Source organism: Diabrotica virgifera, chromosome 5, assembly GCF_917563875.1.
Source record: "Diabrotica virgifera virgifera chromosome 5, PGI_DIABVI_V3a".
NCBI classification, from domain to species: domain Eukaryota; kingdom Metazoa; phylum Arthropoda; class Insecta; order Coleoptera; family Chrysomelidae; genus Diabrotica; species Diabrotica virgifera.
In genome coordinates, this window is record NC_065447.1 from 251,577,203 (window position 1) to 251,598,911 (window position 21,709).

The 21,709-nt window shown below is 36.4% G+C and overlaps 1 protein-coding gene across 3 annotated transcripts in view; it reads left to right on the forward strand.

Annotated features, from left to right (window-relative positions):
- LOC126884830 (aminopeptidase N-like) overlaps window positions 1-21,709 on the forward strand; it is a 174,358-nt gene that overhangs the window by 129,905 nt on the left and 22,744 nt on the right. For all 3 annotated transcript variants that reach the window (XM_050651092.1, XM_050651091.1, XM_050651094.1), the window contains 6 exons: window positions 959-1,294; window positions 2,511-2,669; window positions 5,741-6,043; window positions 7,789-7,972; window positions 13,715-13,874; window positions 14,612-14,877. In XM_050651092.1, the coding sequence (XP_050507049.1) occupies window positions 959-1,294; window positions 2,511-2,669; window positions 5,741-6,043; window positions 7,789-7,972; window positions 13,715-13,874; window positions 14,612-14,877 (1,408 nt within the window). The remainder of the gene's footprint in view (window positions 1-958; window positions 1,295-2,510; window positions 2,670-5,740; window positions 6,044-7,788; window positions 7,973-13,714; window positions 13,875-14,611; window positions 14,878-21,709) is intronic.

Here is a 21,709-nt window from a genome sequence, read left to right on the forward strand (position 1 = left end):
GTCACGAACAACGACTTCTTCACCACGTCAACGTTGAGGCCATCCAGCTCCTCGATAACACGGATCTGGCTAGAAGACTCAAGAGGAAGAAATCCTTCTAGTTCTTTCTTCTTTTAGTGCCTGTTGGTTTCGAATATTGGCGCGATCATTCTAGCTATAATTATTTAATTAACTGATGCTTTAAACAGATTAGTTGTTGTGAAGAACCATTTCCTCAAGTCCTTTAACCATGATATTCTTCTTCTTCCAATTCCTCGCTTTCCGAATACTTTGTCTTGAAGGATTACTTTCAGCAATCTGTATTTAGTGCCGTTTCTCATTATGTGTCCGAGATATTCTAACTTTCTCCTTTTAATGGCATACATCACCTTTTTTCTTTCCCCATTCTTCGTAATACGGTCTCGTTGGTTATCTTGTCTGTCCATGATATCCATAGGATTCGCCTGTATAGCCACACCTCGAAGGCTTCAAGTTTTTTCTCCATTGCTTCAGTGAGTGTCCAGGATTCAACTCCGTAATACAATATTGAGAAGATATAACATCGTAGGAGCCTTACTTTTATCTCCAGATTAAGGTTGTGGCTTTTAAAGAGTTTGGCCATGTTATTGAATGCACTCCTAGCCTTCTCAATTCTACATTTTATTTCTTGTGGGTGATCCCATTGTTCGTTTACTATTGTTCGTACTTCTAGTTAGTTAAATGAAAAGCAGAGTATGGTGCAACTGATGGTACAGGTTAATATTTGTGCAACAAATTAATAGAACCTAAGGGATACTTTTAAGTTTGTTCTTAGTCAAGTTTTTAGTAGTAATTTAGGCTAAAAAGTTGTTCATTGGTCATATTGTTTGATCAGATTATATTGTTATTAAGCATCATATCGGTGTTTATTAAATAAAAAAACCCTTATTTAAATCTAGTATTGACTGTAAGCCTCTTATCTTCTTCTTTTTTTTTACAGATTACGAATATTGCCGCATTTTCAAAATTCTACGAGTGAGGGTTCAGTGACTATGACTCTGAACGTTTTAGAAGACACGAACGAAATTATCTTCAACAGCAGAAGCATTTTAATCGATGAGCATTCCGTTAGCATAAGATCAACCAAACCCGATTCTAGTCTGTTAGAAATAAAGGAGCAGCTATACTACGAGAAGGAAAAATATAAAATAGTACTGAAAGAGCATTTAAGAAAAAATGAAGAGTACCAGTTAGATTTAAATTTTAATGGGAAGTTGAGTGGACATTTGCAAGGATTTTATAGGATAAAATATTACGACGAGTACCACAGGCAAAGGTCAGTATTCATACTTTCCTAATTTCTTCTTCTTTTTCCTACTTTATAAATAGGTACTTGCCTGTTTTACTTCGGTTTTTAGCCTCAATTGACGTTGTCTGGCCATCTTTTCCTCGGTTGTCCTAATCATCTTCTTCCATTTGGCAAATTTGTCTCTTACTATTCGTAATATTCTATTTTCTGTCATTATTTCTATGTGTTGATTGCATTCTATTATTCTTCTTTTGATCCACATGTTTATTTCCTCTATACCACATCTCGCTCGTATTTCCTCACTGCTTACTCTGTCTTTTAGAGTTTGGTATTGTTACTTTTCGTAAGAATTTAATTTCTGCTGTTTCCAGCAGTCTTTTGCTCTTCGCCGTATCTGCTCTTGTTTCCGCTATGTACATCATTATCGGTCTTATTGTTGATTTATATATCCTAGTTTTCGTTTCCGTTGTGAGATGTTTGTTTCTCCAGATTGTGTTGTTGAGACATCGTGCTGCTCTGTTCGCCATGTTCACTTGTTTTTGTACTTCTTACACTTTTCCGTAGCTTGACAGTTTTATTCCCAAGTATTCCGTTTCCATCACTTGTTCTATTATTTTGTTATTTACTACCAGTTTACATCGTCTAGGTTCCGCTGATATCACTATCGATTTAGTTTTCTCTGTTAAGATCACCATGTTCTATATGAGCGCCGTGTCTTCTAATTCTTTAATTATTAATCTTTGTAGGTCATCTCCATTTTTGGCTGTTATTATGGCGTCGTCGGCGTAGCAGATTATCTTTTTTCCTTTTCTCCCATTCTATATCCTCTTCTTTTTTAACTTTCTTGATGATTTCATCTATTATCAAATTAAATATTAATGGGCTCAGCGAATCTCCTTGTCTAATGCCAGTTTCAAACTTGATAGGTTGCGATAGTTTTCCTTTACATCTTATCATAGCTATGTTATCTTTATATATTCTCGATGGTTTTTACTAATCTTTTCTTAATTTGACATTATTAATGACCTGTTCTAAAACAGGTCTAGAACAGATCTAGGAATAGATCCTGATCAGTTTTGAACAGATCTTGAACAGAACCTGATTACCTTTGAACAGGGTTTGAACCTTAGCCTTAGCGTCTTCTAATGGAATTCTACATGGGAAAATAACCCATTCTCTTGTTGCTCCTTTACTTCTATACTATTTTATGTTAATATGATATTATAAATACTTTTTACTTTAGGTTAATTGCCTCTACACAGTTTTCTCCAGTTGATGCAAGAAGTGCTTTTCCATGCTTCGATGAACCATCGTTCAAGGCCAATTTCCAAATAACTATAGGACGACCAGCTGACATGTTGTCACTGTCAAATATGCCGTTGGCCCAGAAAACTCCATTTTCGTAAGTAACTTAATATATATCAAAATATTAGTTTAATTATGCGAAGAATAATATTATTTTTTTACTGTATCAAATCATAAATTTTTAACCTCAATAATAAAAATTATTCTTAAATCCATCCCTTAGTAATGATGCTCCCTCCTTACGCTACCACACTCCTTTAGAAATACAGACAGTCTTAGACACTGCAAAAAAATACTCACTCTGTCTGGTTGTGACTATCGAATCCATATGTTCTCGAAATCTCGGATTCTCTGATCTCTCAGTAATAACCACTAAGTTGACATTCGATCAAGAATAGAGCAATCAAGAGCAGTCTTTTTGAAAATGAGGAAATTTCTGAGTAACCAAAGACTCGATATCCGATATCGGATGGTAAAATGTTCTATCCACTCTATTCTTTTTTATGGTGTCGAAGCTTGGACTGTTAATGTTGACTTAATGAGAAAGTTGGAAGCTTTTGAAATGCGGCTTTTCAGGAGAATTTTAAAAATACCGTGGACCGATCATATTACGAACGAAATGGTGTTGCACAGAGTGGGAAGAGATACAGAACTTTTGAGCAGCATTAAAAAGAGAAAAACAGCATATTTGGGGCACATATTTAGAAATTGTATGAGCTATTACAGCTGATTATGAAGGGTAAAATCGAAGGAAAAAGGGATCCTGGTAGACGACAAGTATCCTCGAAGAAAAACATTCGCGACGGGACCGAGTAAAACACACAGACGCTTTTCAGAAAAGCAGAAGATAGAGACGAATTTGCAATGGTTATAGCTTACTTTACTTTTTCGTGTCTGGATCCGACTACAGTTTTTCTACCCAATATCGGGCCACGTCTACACCCTTTGTATTTGCGGGCCATAAATCATCGAGGGTGTACTGTGATGGGCAAAGTCTGCACACTCTCAGGTGCTCCACGTTCTGTATTTCCCCACATTCACAAAGTGCGTCGTTATCTGTCTTGATGCCCCATTTAATGAGGTTCTGTTTTACAGGGGCAACACCTGTGCGTATACGGTTGTAACTTCTCCACATATTGTGAGGAGCATCTACGGTCGTCTGGTGGTGCGAATCCAGCTGCCCTGTACAGTAGGGGTAGAGGGGTAGGCTTCATGCAACCGGTCATTATTCTACATGTTTCATTTAACGCCGTGGTGACTTGTTGGGCGTGTCTAGATCTACCCCAAACGGGACAAGCATATTCCCCTGTTGATAAACATAAGGCCTCAGCTGTTGACTTTAAGACCTGGGGGTTTGCACCCCACTTGCTCCCTACAAGCTTCCGGAGAAGGTTGTTTCTCGTAGAAACCTTTTGTCTTGTGCTCTGACAGTGGAATTTATACGTTAGTGACCGGTCTAGTATCACTGCACGATATTTGGGCCTATCAGTATGTTCCAAGCGTTGTCCCTCCCAAGAAACATTCAGTTTTACATGCGCCAGATGGTTGTTGAGATGGAATGCACATACTTGGGTTTTTGTAGGGTTTGGTTTTAATGAGTTTTGTTTGTAGTAAGTTTACATCATGTTTAAAGCCTCTTCCATTGTTGACTCCACTTGTGTGAGTGTTTTTCCCTTTACGGCGATACCAAGGTCGTCAGCGTAAACAAAACTCTCAGTCTGAGGGTGCATTGGTTGGTCGTTGGTGTAAATGTTTCCTTGAGGTAGGCCATTTTTTTGGGTTCTCCATCTGCTCTTCTTTCCAGTTAGCACAACGTAGAAGCATCTATTACACAATAGTGATCTAATGATATTTACCAGGTCATAGTCAAGCAGAGTGTTATAGATCTTAGTTAGCAAGGTTCTGTGGTTTATCGTATCATAGACCGCTGTATAATAATAATATCGTATGGCATTTTTGCCGGGGAGATCCTTACGGACAGTTCCGGCGCCATTTACATATTTAACCCTGTTTCAAGTAACTAGTGCCGATGTACACTAGCCCAGGGGTACCGACGGCTTTACGTGCTCTCCGATGCATGGTGAGACGGCTCGTGTCATTATTGGAAATGAAAATGGTTTGTCTTTGGCAGGGCTCGAACCCACGTGCACTGGCGTGTGAGGCCAGCGGTATTGCCGTTACTCCACGGCCGCTCACATAAGCCGCTGTGAGGTCTATCAAGGCTACTCTCACTATCTCTTTCTGTTCAAATCCCTCCTCTATTTACTCGTTAGGTTCAGCACTTGGCCTGTGCATGATTTACCTGGTCTGAAGCCTGCTTGTTGTGGGATTAGTATGCATCTAATTTTTCCTGGATGCGGTTCAAAATGAGGCAAAATGGTTATAGCAAATCTTCATTAGTGGACTCGACACTAGAAGAAGAACACTCGAAAATACCGCGAATTTCTCTGCTTTCTCCTCTTGAAAGCATTAGACGTGCGAATAACTCTCTTTGACTTCTATTGTTGAAGTGTAAAGACGCTTTTTTCTATCCCTATTACCACTAGTACCTCGTACTAAAATACCGCGAATCTCTTTGACTCCTCCTCTTGAAGTGAAAAGGCGCTTTTCTCGCGCAATTCTGTTCTCTTTCAGCAATAACACTGCTCAAAAAAACATTATAGTGAATAACTACCGCTTATCCGTTATATTTATCCGAATAAATACCGCTTATCCGTTATATTACCGTTTATCCGCTAATCCATAAAACACATTTAAACCTCGTACGAAAAACAACCGCGTGTGAATACCGCGAATGAAGACCTCCTATGCCATAACCGAAACCTACTTATCTGATCCCTCCTGTCGTATTAAACCACTGCATGAGAAACCTGCATATGTGCAGAAATAACAGTTATATGGGTAAGGCTATTAATGCACATTTTGAAGATTTTGATGTTGAAGATTGTCTGTATAACATTTAACTACCTCTCACAATTCATATGAACCACACCATATATAATAATACAGTCCACAAACTCTGAAATTATTTTAATAATTCCACATTCTGTACATACGTTAATTGTACGGTATTAATTTTAGTTAGAAAACATAATATAACCTTCTATAATAGAGCGGATTCTATGAGTCCGGATCTTTGGTAATTATATTTTTATGTTTTCTTTTTAGAACAAACAACTCAGAACTATGGAGTTGGGACGAATATCCCGAAACTCCCAAGATGTCAACGTATCTAGTCGCTTTCATGGTAATGGACTTCATTAAAGGTGCTGGAGACGATCCCCGAATGACGTTTTGGGCACGACCACAAATCGCTGGAAACTCTGCTTATGCTGCACAGATAGGACCTAAAATCCTCAGTTTCTATGAAAATTATTTCGGCATTAAGTTTCCGCTATCTAAAATTGATATTGTAGCTGTTCCTGAGTTTGGTTTCAGTGCTATGGAAAATTGGGGACTGATAACATTCAGGTAAAAAGAATAAAAAAACTATTAGATAAATAGGAATTTTTGTTACTATAATCAGCTCATTCAACAAAAAATGAACCTCACATGTTTCTTCTTTTTTTTTTTCTTATACTTGTTGTAAAATCTGTCGATCTGTTAATTCCGACGTTGAAGTATTTCTTGAAAGGTAGACTGCCAGCTATCTCTCCATATTTTTGGTGCTCTCCCCGGTGGACGCTTGCCTGCTGGTTTTCCTTCTAGCGCAATTCTCGGTAGTCTGTGCTCCTCCATTCTTTTTACATGACTAAATTCATTCTCGTCATCTTTGCCTATCCCATCTTACTGCATCTTGCACGTCACATTCTTCCCTGACGATGTTGTTTCCTATTCTATCCCTTATTGTCTTCCCTGCAATTGCTCTTAGTGTCTTCATTTCGGCTGTTCGTCGCATGCTTTTGGTTTTATTCGTGTCTTCTCTTGATTCAATACCATAGGTCATAACAGGTCTGATGCAAGTTTTATAAATTTCAACTTTGCTCAGTTGCTGTCCATTCTCATATATGGGTTATTCCAGACCACGTCTCTCAAGCATCCGGACAAGACTGCGGCCTTGTTTATTTGTCCTCTTAGATCTCTGGCTGGGCCATGATAACTTGATAAATCTCCACCTAGATATTTGAACTGATTTAGCTGCTCTATGGGTTTCCCCCCTACCACGAGCTTGCATCTAATTGGATCTTTCGCAATGGTAATGCATTTTGTTTTCTGCTTGAATATGTTCATATTGAGCCGTCGACATACTTGGTAGAGATTAGATAAAGTTGTCTTTGTAAGCCATCCTCATCCTCTGCAATCAGGGCTATATCATCCGTATAGCACACTATATACTGATTCTACTGCATCTTGCATCAGCATATTGATATTGAATAGAAATGGCCGAGGCTGTCTCCCTGCCTGATTCCCCTTGGTGTTGGTATGTTGGCCGTAGACGTGTCTTTTGTTTTAATTTTTGTCGTGTTGTATTTATGTTCCCTTACATGTTTCCCTATTGTTAATAATTATATTTAAATTATATTTATCATAATTCTTCTTCTTTCTTGGCTCTAAAACATTACGTGAGTCTTGGTCATCTTTTTCTTGGGCAACCAACTGAACTTCTGCCATCGGCCCTCTCCGAGAAGGTTGTATTTAGTAGTTTTTCATCGGAAGTCATCACCATCAGTTGACATATGTTTCTTCTTTAGAGAGTCATCAGAACTGCTGGTCCCTGGAGCAAAGCTGTCTTCCATTTTTTTTTTATTTTTATTCACATTTTAGGAAGCCAAATTTTGTTGGAGTTTTACCTAGATAAGTAAACAGGTGTAGAGTGTAGAATGCATATTGTAGATTCTCCCTTGTCTACTATTCATCGGTAGGTATTGCCTTACAAATTATAGAAGGCTTATATTAAAGGTTGTTACCAAAAATTCTGCTTTCTGGCCTATAGAGATCTCTAATACTTTGGTCCTTTAGACTCCTCTTAGTTTGTATTAATAATTTTGTTGTTTCACGTTTGTTCAGTGTCCAAGTCTCACTTACATAGATTATTATGGGGCGAGTAATTATAGTTTTACCTACCTTTGTTTTTGCTGCTTTTGAGGGCAATTTTGGTAGCGTACCTAGGGAGTAATACACCACATTTCGTGACATGTTTGCTGCTGCTACATCGTTTTCATACCAGTTTTCGTGTTTTTTTTATCCTAATTACAGATAATTTATTATATTTACAGGGAGGATGTTCTCTTGTACGATCAACAATCATCAACTAATGAGGACAAGAGAACTACAGCAACAATTTTGGCCCACGAACTAGCACATCAATGGTTCGGTAATCTCGTGACTCCAGTATTTTGGAACGATCTCTGGTTGAAAGAAGGTTTTTCTAATTTCTTGGTATACTCAGGAGTAAACTATGTAAGTTGTCATTATTATTTTAAAGTTTTTGAACCTATTTGAAATATATCTGGACTAGGATAATTTTTGTACTAGTCCAAAAATTGAAATCATGAGAGGAGTTGGGCTGGGATATATTATGTCTCCATTACTCTTTAATGCATATAGTAAAGCCATTTTTAAAGAAGAATTAGTATCTCAAAGTGAAGGAATAATAATTAACGGAAGATCTATTAACAACATAAGATATGCAGATGACACCGTGATTATGGCAAGCTCTGCTGAACAACTCCAATTACTACTAAACAAAACAAACAGTTTCTGTGAAGAATATGGACTAAAAATGAATATAAAAAAGACCAAATACATGATAATAACTAAGAAAATAAGCATACAAACAAGCATACATTTAGGAAATGTACCGATAGAAAGGGTTGATAAATACAAAAACCTAGGAACCTGGATTTCAGAGAAAAATTATCAAAATAACAGAAATAAGGACCAGGATAGAAATAGCAAGAAATGCGTTTGTAAAAATTAAAACAATTCTCTGCAACCAAGACCTTAGCTTAGAACTGACAGTAAGAGCTTTGAGATGCTACGTGTTCTCGATACTGCAATATGGGCTTGAAAGCTGGACACATAAATAAGCTGCAGTCATTTTAAATGTGATGCTACAGAAGGATGCTTAGAATATCATGGACATAGAAGAAAACGAACACGAAAGTATTGCGAGAAATGGGTAAAGAATGCGAAATATACTCAGTGCCATTAGAAGTGTTACAGCCAGAAGGAATCATTTCTGGAACTTAATTTTTTGGCAACAGATTACATTTTCATTAGAATGGCAAGACTTGGCAAGACTTTTTATTGACATGTAATAAAAAAAATAATGTTGTTCTGAAGCTATTTTCTTGTGGCATTTTTATAATCAAGTATATACTTGTCAAGATTTTTGACAACGACACCCGACTTGGGCGTCGAAACGTTAATAAAATCATTTTTAGGTAAAATTGTGGCTTATTTCCCATTTGAATATACTTGATTAAAAAAAATAATAATGTGTTTGGCGACCCCCTAGCTGAATACACTCCTGTACACGTCTAGGGATTGACAAAATGAGATGATCGATATCTGGTTGTGGCACCTTGTTCCAAGCAACTTGAATTTCATGGATTAACTATGCCAGAGTCTGTGGAGGATGGTGCAAAGTGGACAGTCTCCTCCCCATCATATCCCACACATGTTTGATAGGATATAAACCCTGCGAACGGGGTAGCCACGGCAAAAAATTAACGCCAGCTTCTTGGAAAAAGTCCATAGTTTGACGAGCAATATGGGGACGTGCGTTGTCTTCCTGAAAAAGGGCGTTTCGACGGCCGTCTAGATAAGGCAGTAAACTGGTTTGTAAGATGTCATCAACATAACGCGCATCTGTCATACTGCCTCGAATAAACAAAAGTGGTGATCGGCTACCATAGGCATTAACCCTCCAAACGATTACTCCAACTGTCCTGTGTAGATGCCTCTCAACAGCAAACCCCATATCTCGTCGACTTATCGTCTGGCGATAAGACGTCGTATGTCGGCGTCTTATCATCTTACGACCATCATGCATAACTAAACAAAATCGCGATTCATTGCTGAATGCTACATTATGCCATTCTGCCACCCAATGTTGTCGTTCTCTGCACCAATTCAAACGTTGAGGACAGTGGTCCGCAGTCAAAGGAAGCACTCGTGGTGGGCGGAATGCAACCAGTCCAAAGGCTCAAATGCTACGGTATAGGGTACGTCTAGTAACAGATCTACCTTCTACACCAAACCATTGGTCAGCTATTTGACTCGTAGTAGCAAAACGGTCTCTCAGAACCAGGAGTCTAAAGCGCCTATCTTGACGCCCTGTGGTACGCCTCGGTTGACCAGTTGGTCTTCTTCGTATTCCTATACCTTCGTTTGTCCACACACGACATACTCGCATAACTGTCATTGCCGTACAATTAATAGCCCAGTCGGGATAGCATTTGACCTTGAATTAGGAGCTGCCCCAAATTTTATTTTTCTAATCTTTAGGGAGGGTCAATATTAGTATAAATTTAAAATCTCGACTGAATTCCACCGTTGCGTTAGCCGCCATCTTTATTTTAAACGAGAACGGTTTTTGCTCAATATCTCCGCCATTTTCAACTTTTCGACAAAAAATATACAAACTGAAATTGTTGAAAATACGATTTTCTATAATTTCATTTATTATAATTTTTTTCGTGCGGTCGATATTTTCCGAGTTATGAGGGGAAAATAGGACAGTTGTAGCATAATTATTGAATTATTGAATTATCTCGTTTATTATTAGTTTTACAACAAATATTTACCTACACAAAAATGAAGAGAATTAAATTTTGTACAATTTTGATGCCGTTCATTTTTTTGATAAAATCAATATTTAAGGTAGTACGTGTGTGGTAAAGGTGCGAGCGTAAGACCTGATTGATTTTGTAGCAATTGTTTTTGTTCAATATCTCCGCCATTTTCAACTTTTCGACAAAAACTGTAAGAACTGTAATTGTTGCAATTACGATTTACTACAATTTTTCGAGAGAACCAGTGGCGGGTCTACAAGGGGGGCAATGGGAAAATTCCCCCCAACAGGGTCCAAAATTAAAAAAAAATTGTTGGAACATCACGATATATTAGCCGACATCAAACTTAAAATATCGACAGACAAATTCAACCAATAAAACCCGCTAGTTAATAAAATTAAGTGAACTTAATGTATATAATGTCTTTTTACGTCTTTTATATACTTAGTTTGGTTGATGTTTCATTGGAAATGTCAAAAATTGTATAAAATATAATTCTCTTTATTTTTGTTTATGTACAATTATGTCGTAAAATTAATAATAAATGAGACAATTCAATAATTATGCTTCCCCTCCGCTTCCATTATTTTCCCCCTTAACTCGGAGAATATTGATCGTATAAAAAAATTGTGCCAAAGAAATCGTAGGAAATTGCATTTCCAAAAATTTTCTTTCCCACCATTTATGTCGAAAAGTTGAAAATGGCGGAGATATTAAGCAACAACAGTTCTCATTTAAAATCAATATGGCGGCTAATGCAACCGCGGAATTCAGTCGAGATTTTAAATTTACACTACTATTGATCTCTCCTAAAGGATGTAATTATAAAATTTGGGGCAGCTCGGATACAAAATTCAATTCAATAATTATGCTCCCCCCACCACTTTTTACTATTTTCCCATGTAACTCGGAAAATATCAACCGCATGAAAAAAATTGTTAAAAATAAATTGTAGGAAATTATATTTTGAACAATTTTAGTTGAAAATGGCGTAGATATTGAACAAAAACAATTGCTATAAAATCAATCCGGTCTTACGCTCGCGCCATTACCGCATACGTACTACCTTAAATATTAATTTTAGCAAAAAAATGATGGTGACCAAAATTGTGTAGAATTTAATTCTCTTCATTTTTGTACAGGTACATATTTGTTGTAAAACTAATAATAAACGAGATAATTTAATAATTCAATAATTATGCTCCAACTGTCACTATTTTCCTCTCATAACTCGGAAAATATCGACAGCACGAAAAAATTATAATAAATGAAATTATAGAAAATCGTATTTTCAACAATTTCAGTTTCTACACTTTTTATCAAAAAATTGAAAATGGCGGAGATATTGAGCAAAAACGGTTCTGGTATAAAATCAAGATGCCGGCTAACGCAACGGTGGAATTCAGTCGAGATTTTAAATTTATACTAATATTGACCCTCCCTAAAGATTAGAAAAATAAAATTTGGGGCAGCTCTTAATGCAAGGTTAGGCCTGTTATTCGTCTAACCCGACTGGACTATAACACGACTGCCAATTTCGCGATACGACAAACCCATATCTCTATAGGCAATAATTCTACCCCTGTCAAAATCGCTAAAATGGTGGTAATTTTGGTGTCTTCGAACTCGAGGCATATTCTTGCACTGAATACAATTAGACTGAGGAATCATAACTAAAAATATCTGTACTAACCGGTCCTTATAAATTGGTCTTTTCACAAAAAAAAATTAAAGATAAAACTTTATTTTTACAAAAACTATAAAAGATAAAACATTGATATTGTTATCATAGCATGCCTTAAATATAGTCATTGTGCTGCCAAAAAATTAAGTTCAAGAAATAATTCCTTCTGGGTGTAACACTTCTAATGTCACTGAGTATAATAAACACAATAAAAATAAGAAAGTTACAATATCTGGGACACGTAATGATAGGACAGCGATATGAAATGCTAAGACTGATAATACAGGGAACGATAAGAGTCGGAAGGAGTATAGGAAAAAGGAGAGTGTCATGGTGGAAGAATTTAAGGGACTGGTTTAAATGATCTTCTATAGAACTCTTCAGAGCAGCAGTAGATAGAGTAAAGATAGTGATGATGATATCCAACCTCCGGTTAGGAGACGGCACTTAAAGAAGAAGAAGGATAATTTTTGCGCCTGCACTGTTTAATTCCAGGGAGGTATTTGCCTTGAAACAACACATTGGCAAGGCGGGTTGGCGAGTTTTTAATTCAGCCGCTCATTGTGAGTACCGAGGCTGTTTGAAGCCGCCCGCTCCGGGTCAGATGCTTCTAGGTTTGTGATCTTATACTATCCCTAAAAGCAAAGGTTGCCAACTCCGCCGTCTTCGCCATACCGAAAGTATTCTTCGTCGCCTTAGATGCCGTTTTGGACTTCATCCGTGACCCTGGACAAGGAACCCTTAGCAGGTGCTAGCTTCCCGGGTCAAGAAGTTCCTGGAATCTGCGGAGGGCAGGGATTGATTTACTTTCCCGAATAGGACTATAAAATAGAATCCAAGGGACGCAGGAGTTCCTACCCGCTACCCGTGACAACGATAACGGTTTAAGAGCAACAGCAACATCCCGATAGCTATGAAACGGAAGACATAGACCAATGCGTTCTTCCTATTATGACATACGGAGCAGAAACTCTCACGCTCACGAAAACAATAGCACTAAAAATGCGAGTGGCACAAAGACGCATAGAAAGATCGATTCTCGGCGTCAGATAAAAAGACAAAATAAGGAACGAAGACCTAAGGAAAAGAACAGGTATCACTGATGTCATCGAACGTATAGTCAAGCTGAAGTGGAATTGGGAAGGTCACGTAGCGAGACTAAAAGGCTCGAGAGATGGACCAGAAAACTACTTGACTGGTGTCCAAGAGAAGACAAACGCAGCAGAGGATGTCCACTAACACGCTCGATAGACGACATTAAACGAATGTCCTAAAAATGGCAACAAGGCGCACAGAACCGTGTAGAGTGGCGAAAAATGGGAGAGACCTATGCCAGCAGTGGACGGAAGAGGTTGCATGATGATGACTGTTTGTTTGATTTTATGGTCATAAAAATACTGTTCGAGCTATACACCTGCATTTTTTTCCTCTCTATTTTTAGTAAAAGGTGACTAAATGACCGGTCGTAAAAATCGTTTAAAATAGGAAATTTTACATGAAATATAAATATGTGTATTAGGATAATTCTGGCACCTGCACTGTTTGATTGTCTGATTTTATGGTCATGAAGAAACTGTTCGAGCTATACACCTGCATTTTTTATCTCTCTATTTTTACTAAAAGTCTTCTCAATGGCCGGTCGTAAAAATCTTTTAAAGAAAGGACGTTTTACATAATAACATATATTTACTGGCACTAAATATTCTTCTTTATTTTTAGGCTGAACCAAAATGGATGTTTGCTGAAGAATTCATGCTATCTGAAAATCTCGACGCTATGAGTGAAGACGCTTTGCAAACTTCTAGACCAATTTCCTTCGATAATATTCAAAACACAGTTCAAATTCGACAGTTATTCGATCCTATCACATATCGAAAAGGTAAATATAAATATTTATGATATGTAATACAAACTATACTACATTTCAATAAGATATGCAGTGCAAGTATACAACGATTTTAGTTGTTAGAGATGTTCCAAATTTATCTACTCGTTCCATATTAACATTATATTATTAAAATCACAGTATCCCTTTTTCTCTTTTCTCGATTATTAGTTATTATTGTACATTATCATCATCCAGTCTCACTGCTCCAGTAGTCCACTGCTGAACATAGGCCTCCTCCCCTCGTTTCCAACCCCATCTATCCTGCGCTACTCTTATCCAGTTTTTATTTTCTTTTCTTAAGTCGTTATTCCATCTTGTAGGCGGTCGACCGACGCTTCTCTTGTATTCTCTTGGCCTCCATTCCAATAACCTTTTCGACCATCTGTCATTCTGGCTATGTGTCCTGCCCATCTCCACTTCAACCTGCCTATCCTCTTGATGACGTCAGTCACCTTTTTAATATTATATTATTTTAATATATTTATTGTACATATAGTATATAAAGTGTTCTAATCACTGGATATATAGATAGTAAAAAATAATCCTATTAATCAAATTATTGAATAATTTAAGCGATTATACAAGTAACTGTTATCCAAAAAAATTCAAAAACTGAACGAAATAGTCATCTATATGTTGATGATGACGACATCGTTGTCAACTAATGTTTACATCCTGCATAGCTTATGTGAATAAACTGTACCACCTTGTTCTACTTATCTTTTTAGGAGCTGCAATAGTTAACATGATAAGCAACTTCCTTGGAGAAGAAACTTTCAAGACCGGTCTTACTAACTTTTTGACTAAATACTCTTACAAAAATGCTGATAGAAACGATTTATTTGCATCTCTTACCGAAGAAGCACATAACAGACAGATCTTGCTACCAAATGAAACTGTTAAAATCATTATGGATACATGGACAGAACGAGCAGGGTATCCTGTTATATATGCTTATGCTGATTATGAACAGAACACACTTAGCCTGTCTCAGGTATGAAAAGAAAATTTTTGGCTTTTACTTGGTAGTTTTCTTATTTAGAGAAGGTTCCCATTGTTTTCAGTCTGGTGGGATGTAAAGTAATATTTTTTGTTATTATTTTATGTGCTATTAGATTGAAAACTTAGTCTTTTCTTATTTAGCTCCTGAATTACTATTATCTTTACCTTACCTTTACATTAGGTACCATACTACGTTAAAGGCAAAAACGTTCGATCAGTACGTGTTGCCAGTTCTGACAACCAGTCCACAAACTTCCAGTGACTCTATGCTCATAGCTCTCTTCAAGTGAGAGCTATGGAACGGGGAATGCTCAAAATTAAGCTCAGTGATCGCAAGTCCAATGAAGAGATAAGAAGATCAAAAGTAACAGATGTGATCCAGAAGATTGCCATGTTAAAATGGAACTGGGCAGGACACAGAGGAAGAATGGAAGACAACCGTAGGACAAAGCGAATTCTCGAGTGGCGACTAAGGGCAAGCAAAAGAAGTAGAGGCAGATCTCAAACAAGATGGACTGATGACATCAAACGAATGGCTGGCCATCTCTCTCTCCTGTCGTTTCACCGTTACTGAGGATCGTGATTTCTTCCAATATTCCTAACAATGTTTCTTCATTGGTCTCTATCTTCAGCTGCTCTAAGAGCTTCGCAGAATGAGTTTCCAGCTGAATGCTTTATTTGGTCAGACCATCTAGTTGGTGATCGTCCTCTTGATCTTCTCCCCGGAACGTTTCCAGAAACAATTAATCTCTCCAAACTGTCGTCACCTCTGCGAACCACGTGACCAAAGAATTGCAGTATTCGTTGCAGACATATTGTGGACAGCCTTTTTTAATTTCGAGCTGGTTTAGAATGGAAACGTTTGTCCTATGAGCTGTCCAAGGTATGCACAGCATTCTTCTCCAGCACCACATCTCAAAGGCATCAATTTTTTGGCGCTCGCATGCGCGAAGAGTCCAAGTCTCTGCTCCGTATAGAAATATTGAGAATACAAGGGCATTCACCAGTCTCATCTTGATATTTTGAGAGATAGATCTGTCTTTCCAAACTTTAGTTAGGCGACTCATCGCATTTTTTGCCATACCAATACGTCTCCGAACTTCTGCTTCACAGTTACCATCGTTAGTTATACTAGACCCGAGATAGACAAAGGTGTTTACTATCTGGTATTCCTGTAATATGTTAGTCAGTTGAATAGTGTCAAATCTGTCTACCACCATTATTTTTGTCTTAGCCTTATTGATTTTCAGACCAACTTTATTTCTTTTGTACTCAACTCTTCGCAGAAGATCAAACATTTCTTGATCATTTGCTGCTATAAGTGCAAATTTGCTTGATCAGCAAATCTTCAATTGGAGATTTTCCTACCAGCTACTGTTATTCCATCGGCCCATCCTTCTAAAACCATCCTTATGACATGTTCACCATAAATGTTAAATAAGTCAGGTGACAACACGCATCCTTGTCTAACACCTGTCTCGGTCTTGAATTGGTTTGAGAACTTCTGATCTAGTCGTACTGTCGCTATATTAGACTGGTACAGATTTTTAATAAGTGTCACCAGGTGCATTGGTGCGCCCATTTCTATTAAAATTGACCACATATTTATCCAGCTTACACAATCAAATGCCTTTTGGTAGTCAACGAAGCATATAATCATAGGTATTTGAAATTCTATAGACTTTTCAATGAGTTGTCTCAGGTTCAGGATTTGTTCCCTTGCACCTTTACCCTTTACAAACCCCGCTTGTTCCTGAGGTATTTGGTAATGTAATTTTTAATCTGTTTTTGATGATATGCAACCAGATTTTACTAGCATGTGTTATAAGTGACAGTGTGCGGTAGTTTTCACATCTGGTAGTAGTTCCTTTTTTGTGTAGTGGGATATAAATTGAGGTACACCAATCAGATGGTCATTGGATGGCTGGCCATGAATGGATGCAAAAAACAGCAAACAGATATGAATGGACACACCTAAGTGAGACATGACGATGGATGGAATAGCTGTTGATGATGATGACCTTTACATTACCTTTGTGTTATGTCTTTAACTCCGATGACTTGGGTCTGACCCGATGGCTTAACTTCTTCTTCGTCTTCCATTTTTTATTCACTCCTGAATGTAGGTCTCTTCCAATTGCATCCATCTTCTCTACCTTGTGCCAATATAATCCACTGTTTGCTTCCAGTATTCTTATTAGGGCAGTCAACGAGAGCAAGAACAGGTTATTACCTCCGAATTCTATCCTACTGCATGGATTTTAATGAAATTTTAGGAATAGCCTGAAAATATCTCCTTATTCAAAGTCTACCCTATGCTGATGTGTGCTTTTGTCTTGGGGGCGGTTCCCATCCCTTCTCGGGGTGAAAAATTTTTTGGTTAAACAACTAGGGAAGTTGGTAGAGAACCTAATTCTAAGCAAAAACTGTTCTATAATTTTTTTTTCGGAAACTCGATACTTTTTGAGTTATTCGTGGTTGAAAATTGGCCATTTTCATTGAAATAATGACACCTTTTCAAACGATTTTTTGCGAATACCTTAAAAACAATGCATCTAACTAAAAGAATTATATAAAACATTTTTGTAGCTTACAAAAAATCAAAGAGATTTGTTCCTTCTTCAATCTTCTAGTGATAACACAAAAAGAGATATGGTAGGTAAAAAGAGTTTGTTTTTTTTTGTGCATGCTCAAATCAGTGTATTCAACTTGAATAACAGAGAAGCGGTCGATTTTTGGTGTATAATTGTATAATGCTACCAATACTTTTTATTGTGCTTAAAAAGTTCTTTCAAATATGCAATATTAAATGTTGATTACATTCAAACTAAGCGAGATATGCTGCAAAAAATTTATGACCAACGAATTTTAAGAAAAAAATTGAGAAGTATATTTAACCCCTCATCCACAAGAATTTAAATGCATCGTTTTCCTTCTACAATACATTTTACTACAGTGTTATTTTTATGTTCCAAAAGTTGAGCGGGTTTAAAATGAATGGTTTTTGAAAAAAATAAGATCAAATTATAGAGCGCATATTCAAATTTTCTTAAAAATCTTTCTTTTCTCCATGTAACTTGAAAATCATAAGAGATACTGTTATAAAAAATAAAATAAAAATGTTTATCTAGAAGAAACCTACATTTTTGTATGGCATCTTTTTTTTTGGTATCTCTTATCATTTTCGAGTTACATGGAGAAATAGGAAGATATTTAAGAAAATTTAAAAATGCGCTCAATAATTTGATCTTATTTTTTTTCAAAAACCATTCATTTTAAACCCGCTCAACTTTTTGAACATAAGAAAAAACACTATAGTAAAATGTATTGTAGAAGAAAAACGATGTATTTAAATTATTGTGGATGAGGGGTTAAATACACTTCTCATTTTTTTCTTAAAATACGTTAGTCATCAAATTTTTTACAGTTTATCTCGCATAGTTTGAATGTAATCGACATTTAATATTGCTTAATTTATAGGTCTTTTCAAGCACAACAAAAGTTATTGATGGCATTATATACCTAAAATCGACCGTTTCTTTGTTATTTCAAGTTAAATACACTGATTTGAGCATGCACCAAGAAATCAAGTTTTTTAAATTACCATATCTCTTTTTCTGTTATAACTAGAAGATTCATAAAGGAAAGAATCTCTTTGTTATTTTATAAGCTACAAAAATGTTTTATATATTTTTTTAGATAGATGCATAGTTTTTAAGGTATTCGCAAAAAACCGTTTGAAAAGGTGTTATGTTTCAATGAAAATGGCAAATTTTCAACCAGGAATATCTCAAAGTATCGAGTTTTCGAAAAAAAAATATAGAACAGTTTTTGCTTAGTATTAAGTTCTCTAGCAACTTCCGTAGTTATTTTTTTTTTTTTTTAACCCCACATTTATTACAATCTATCTATACAATCTAAACCTAAATGTTTAGGTAGATAACAGACAATAAGTAATAGGACTGACAATAATTAGGAATGACATGTAGGGAGGCATCCAGTGATGCACCCCTTTTTTAAAACTTAGCCTACAACACTGACTATTTCTGACATAAACTTATACACATTAATTTAGTACCTATTGTTCACTTAACTCTAACGGAACTTTTCGTTTTAACCTACGAACAGTACGCGGTTTATTCACTAAATTTTTTGCTAACACGTTTGGATGCACTTTAAGTTTTTCTGTATGTTTTTTCGCGCACTTTTTGATGTCATCTTTGACGTATGGTAGTCCGGCGTCCCGATGGATGGCTTCATTGGTTATGAACCATGGAACTCCTAGTATTGATCTCAATATTTTGGACTGAAATCTTTGTATGATTTCAATGTTGGAATGTGCGGCGGTTCCCCATAATTCTATCCCATAAGTCCACACTGGTTTTAGGATGGATTTGTAGATTAATATTTTATTTTCAGTTGATAGTTTTGATTTTTTGCCCAACAGCCAATATATGGTTCTTAACTTATGACCCAGTTGTTTTCGCTTAGTAAATATATGCTTCCTCCAGTTTAATCTTCTGTCCAAGTACATACCTAGATATTTGACTTCATCACCTTGTGGGATTCCTTTATCGTTTAAGTATACAGCCGGACATGTTTCCCTACGCGTGGTAAATGTTAGGTGTAGCGATTTGTTTTCATTAATTTTGACTCTCCATTTTGTCATCCATTGTTGAATTTTATTTAGATTATTTTGTAAGATTTCTGAGGCTATTTTGGGATTTTTGTTCGATGATAGTATTGCCGTATCATCCGCAAATGTGGCTGTAGTGATATGTGTATCTGTCGGTAAGTCAGCAGTGAATATAAGGTATAATATAGGTCCTAGTACACTTCCTTGGGGCACCCCAGCGAGAATTTGTTGTATGTTTGTGTATTCATTCTCATACTTTACCTGGAAGTTTCTGTTGGTGATATATGACTTTAAGAGTATATAGTAATTTGTAGGTAAATTCTGTTTTAGTTTACATAATAGGCCTTTATGCCAGACTTTATCAAATGCCTGACTTACGTCCAGAAATACCGCCGAGCAGTACCTATTATTTTCAAAGTCCTCGTTGATTCTCTCTACAATTCTATGTACCTGTTGTATTGTTGAATGTTGTTTTATAAACCCAAATTGGTGTGGTGGTATTAGTTTTTTGTTTTCTAGTATAGGCATTAGCTTAGTAAGTGTCAGCTTTTCAAAAACTTTGGATACCACGGGAAGAAGACTAATAGGACGGTAGGACTGTACATTTTCTGGTTCTTTTCCTGGCTTTGGTATCATTGTTATTTGTGCTAGTTTCCACTGTGATGGGAAATGACCTAGTCTCATTATAGAGTTAAATAACTGTGTCAGAAATTGGAAGCCTTTCTCTGGGAGTTGCTGAAGAGTTTTTCCTGTAATCAGGTCGTATCCTGGAGCCTTTTTTGGATCGATGTTGTGTTGTATAATATTTTTTACCTCATTTTTTGTGAATCTTTTTTCAGGAAGTTCTAGTTGATAAGGTTTTGTGAGTATCGAAATAATTTCTTCTTCAGTTTGTAGTGAGTAACTTCCCTCATTTGATGTAAAGACTTTTTTAAGGTGTGTCGCAAATGTTTCGGCCTTTTCTAGAGGACTTCTCGCCCATTGTCCTGTTTGTGTTCTTAGTGGTGGGACTGTATAGTTCTGCCTTCGTAGAGTCCTTGTAGCCTTCCATAACGAGTAGTCAGTAGCTTGAGTTGCATCTAGTTTTTGTAGGTATTCCTGAAAGCTTGCATTTTTTTCTGCTATTATCAATTTTTTTAGGTCTTTTTGTGCTTTATTGAGGTTTGTTTTACTTTGAGGTGATCTTGATAATTGCCATTGTTTTCTGAGTCTTCTTTTCTCAATTATTTTTTCATGTATTGTATTGGAACAGTGTTTGTTCATATGTCGATTTGTAGGTAATGGTGTTGAGTTCCATGCTGCTTCCTGTAAAACTGTGTTAAAATGTTCTACTGCTTGTTCGATTTGTTTATCGGTCTTTAGTGGGATGTCTAAATTGATTTGATTATTTACTTGATATCTAAAATAACTCCAATTTGTTTTGTTGTTGTGTAATATACAGCTCCTTTCTATTTTTGTTATGTTTTTGCTTACAGTTATGATAACAGGTGAATGGTCAGAGGATAAATCGTAACAAGACTTTGGTTTAAAGTATTTTTCATTTATTCCTCTCACTATAACAAAATCGAGGAGATCTGGAATTTTCGCAGGGTCTGTAGGCCAGTATGTTGGCCCCCTTGTGGTTACTATGTTCAGATTATCATATTTTTCGGAAACTCGATACTTTTTGAGTTATTCGTGGTTGAAAATTGGCCATTTTCATTGAAATATGACACCTTTTCAAACGATTTTTTGCGAATACCTTAAAAACAATGCATCTAACTAAAAGAATTATATAAAACATTTTTGTAGCTTACAAAAAATCAAAGAGATTTGTTCCTTCTTCAATCTTCTAGTGATAACACAAAAAGAGATATGGTAGGTAAAAAGAGTTTGTTTTTTTTTATGCATGCTCAAATCAGTGTATTCAACTTGAATAACAGAGAAGCGGTCGATTTTTGGTGTATAATTGTATAATGCTACCAATACTTTTTATTGTGCTTAAAAAGTTCTTTCAAATATGCAATATTAAATGTTGATTACATTCAAACTAAGCGAGATATGCTGCAAAAAATTTATGACCAACGAATTTTAAGAAAAAAATTGAGAAGTATATTTAACCCCTCATCCACAAGAATTTAAATGCATCGTTTTCCTTCTACAATACATTTTACTACAGTGTTATTTTTATGTTCAAAAAGTTGAGCGG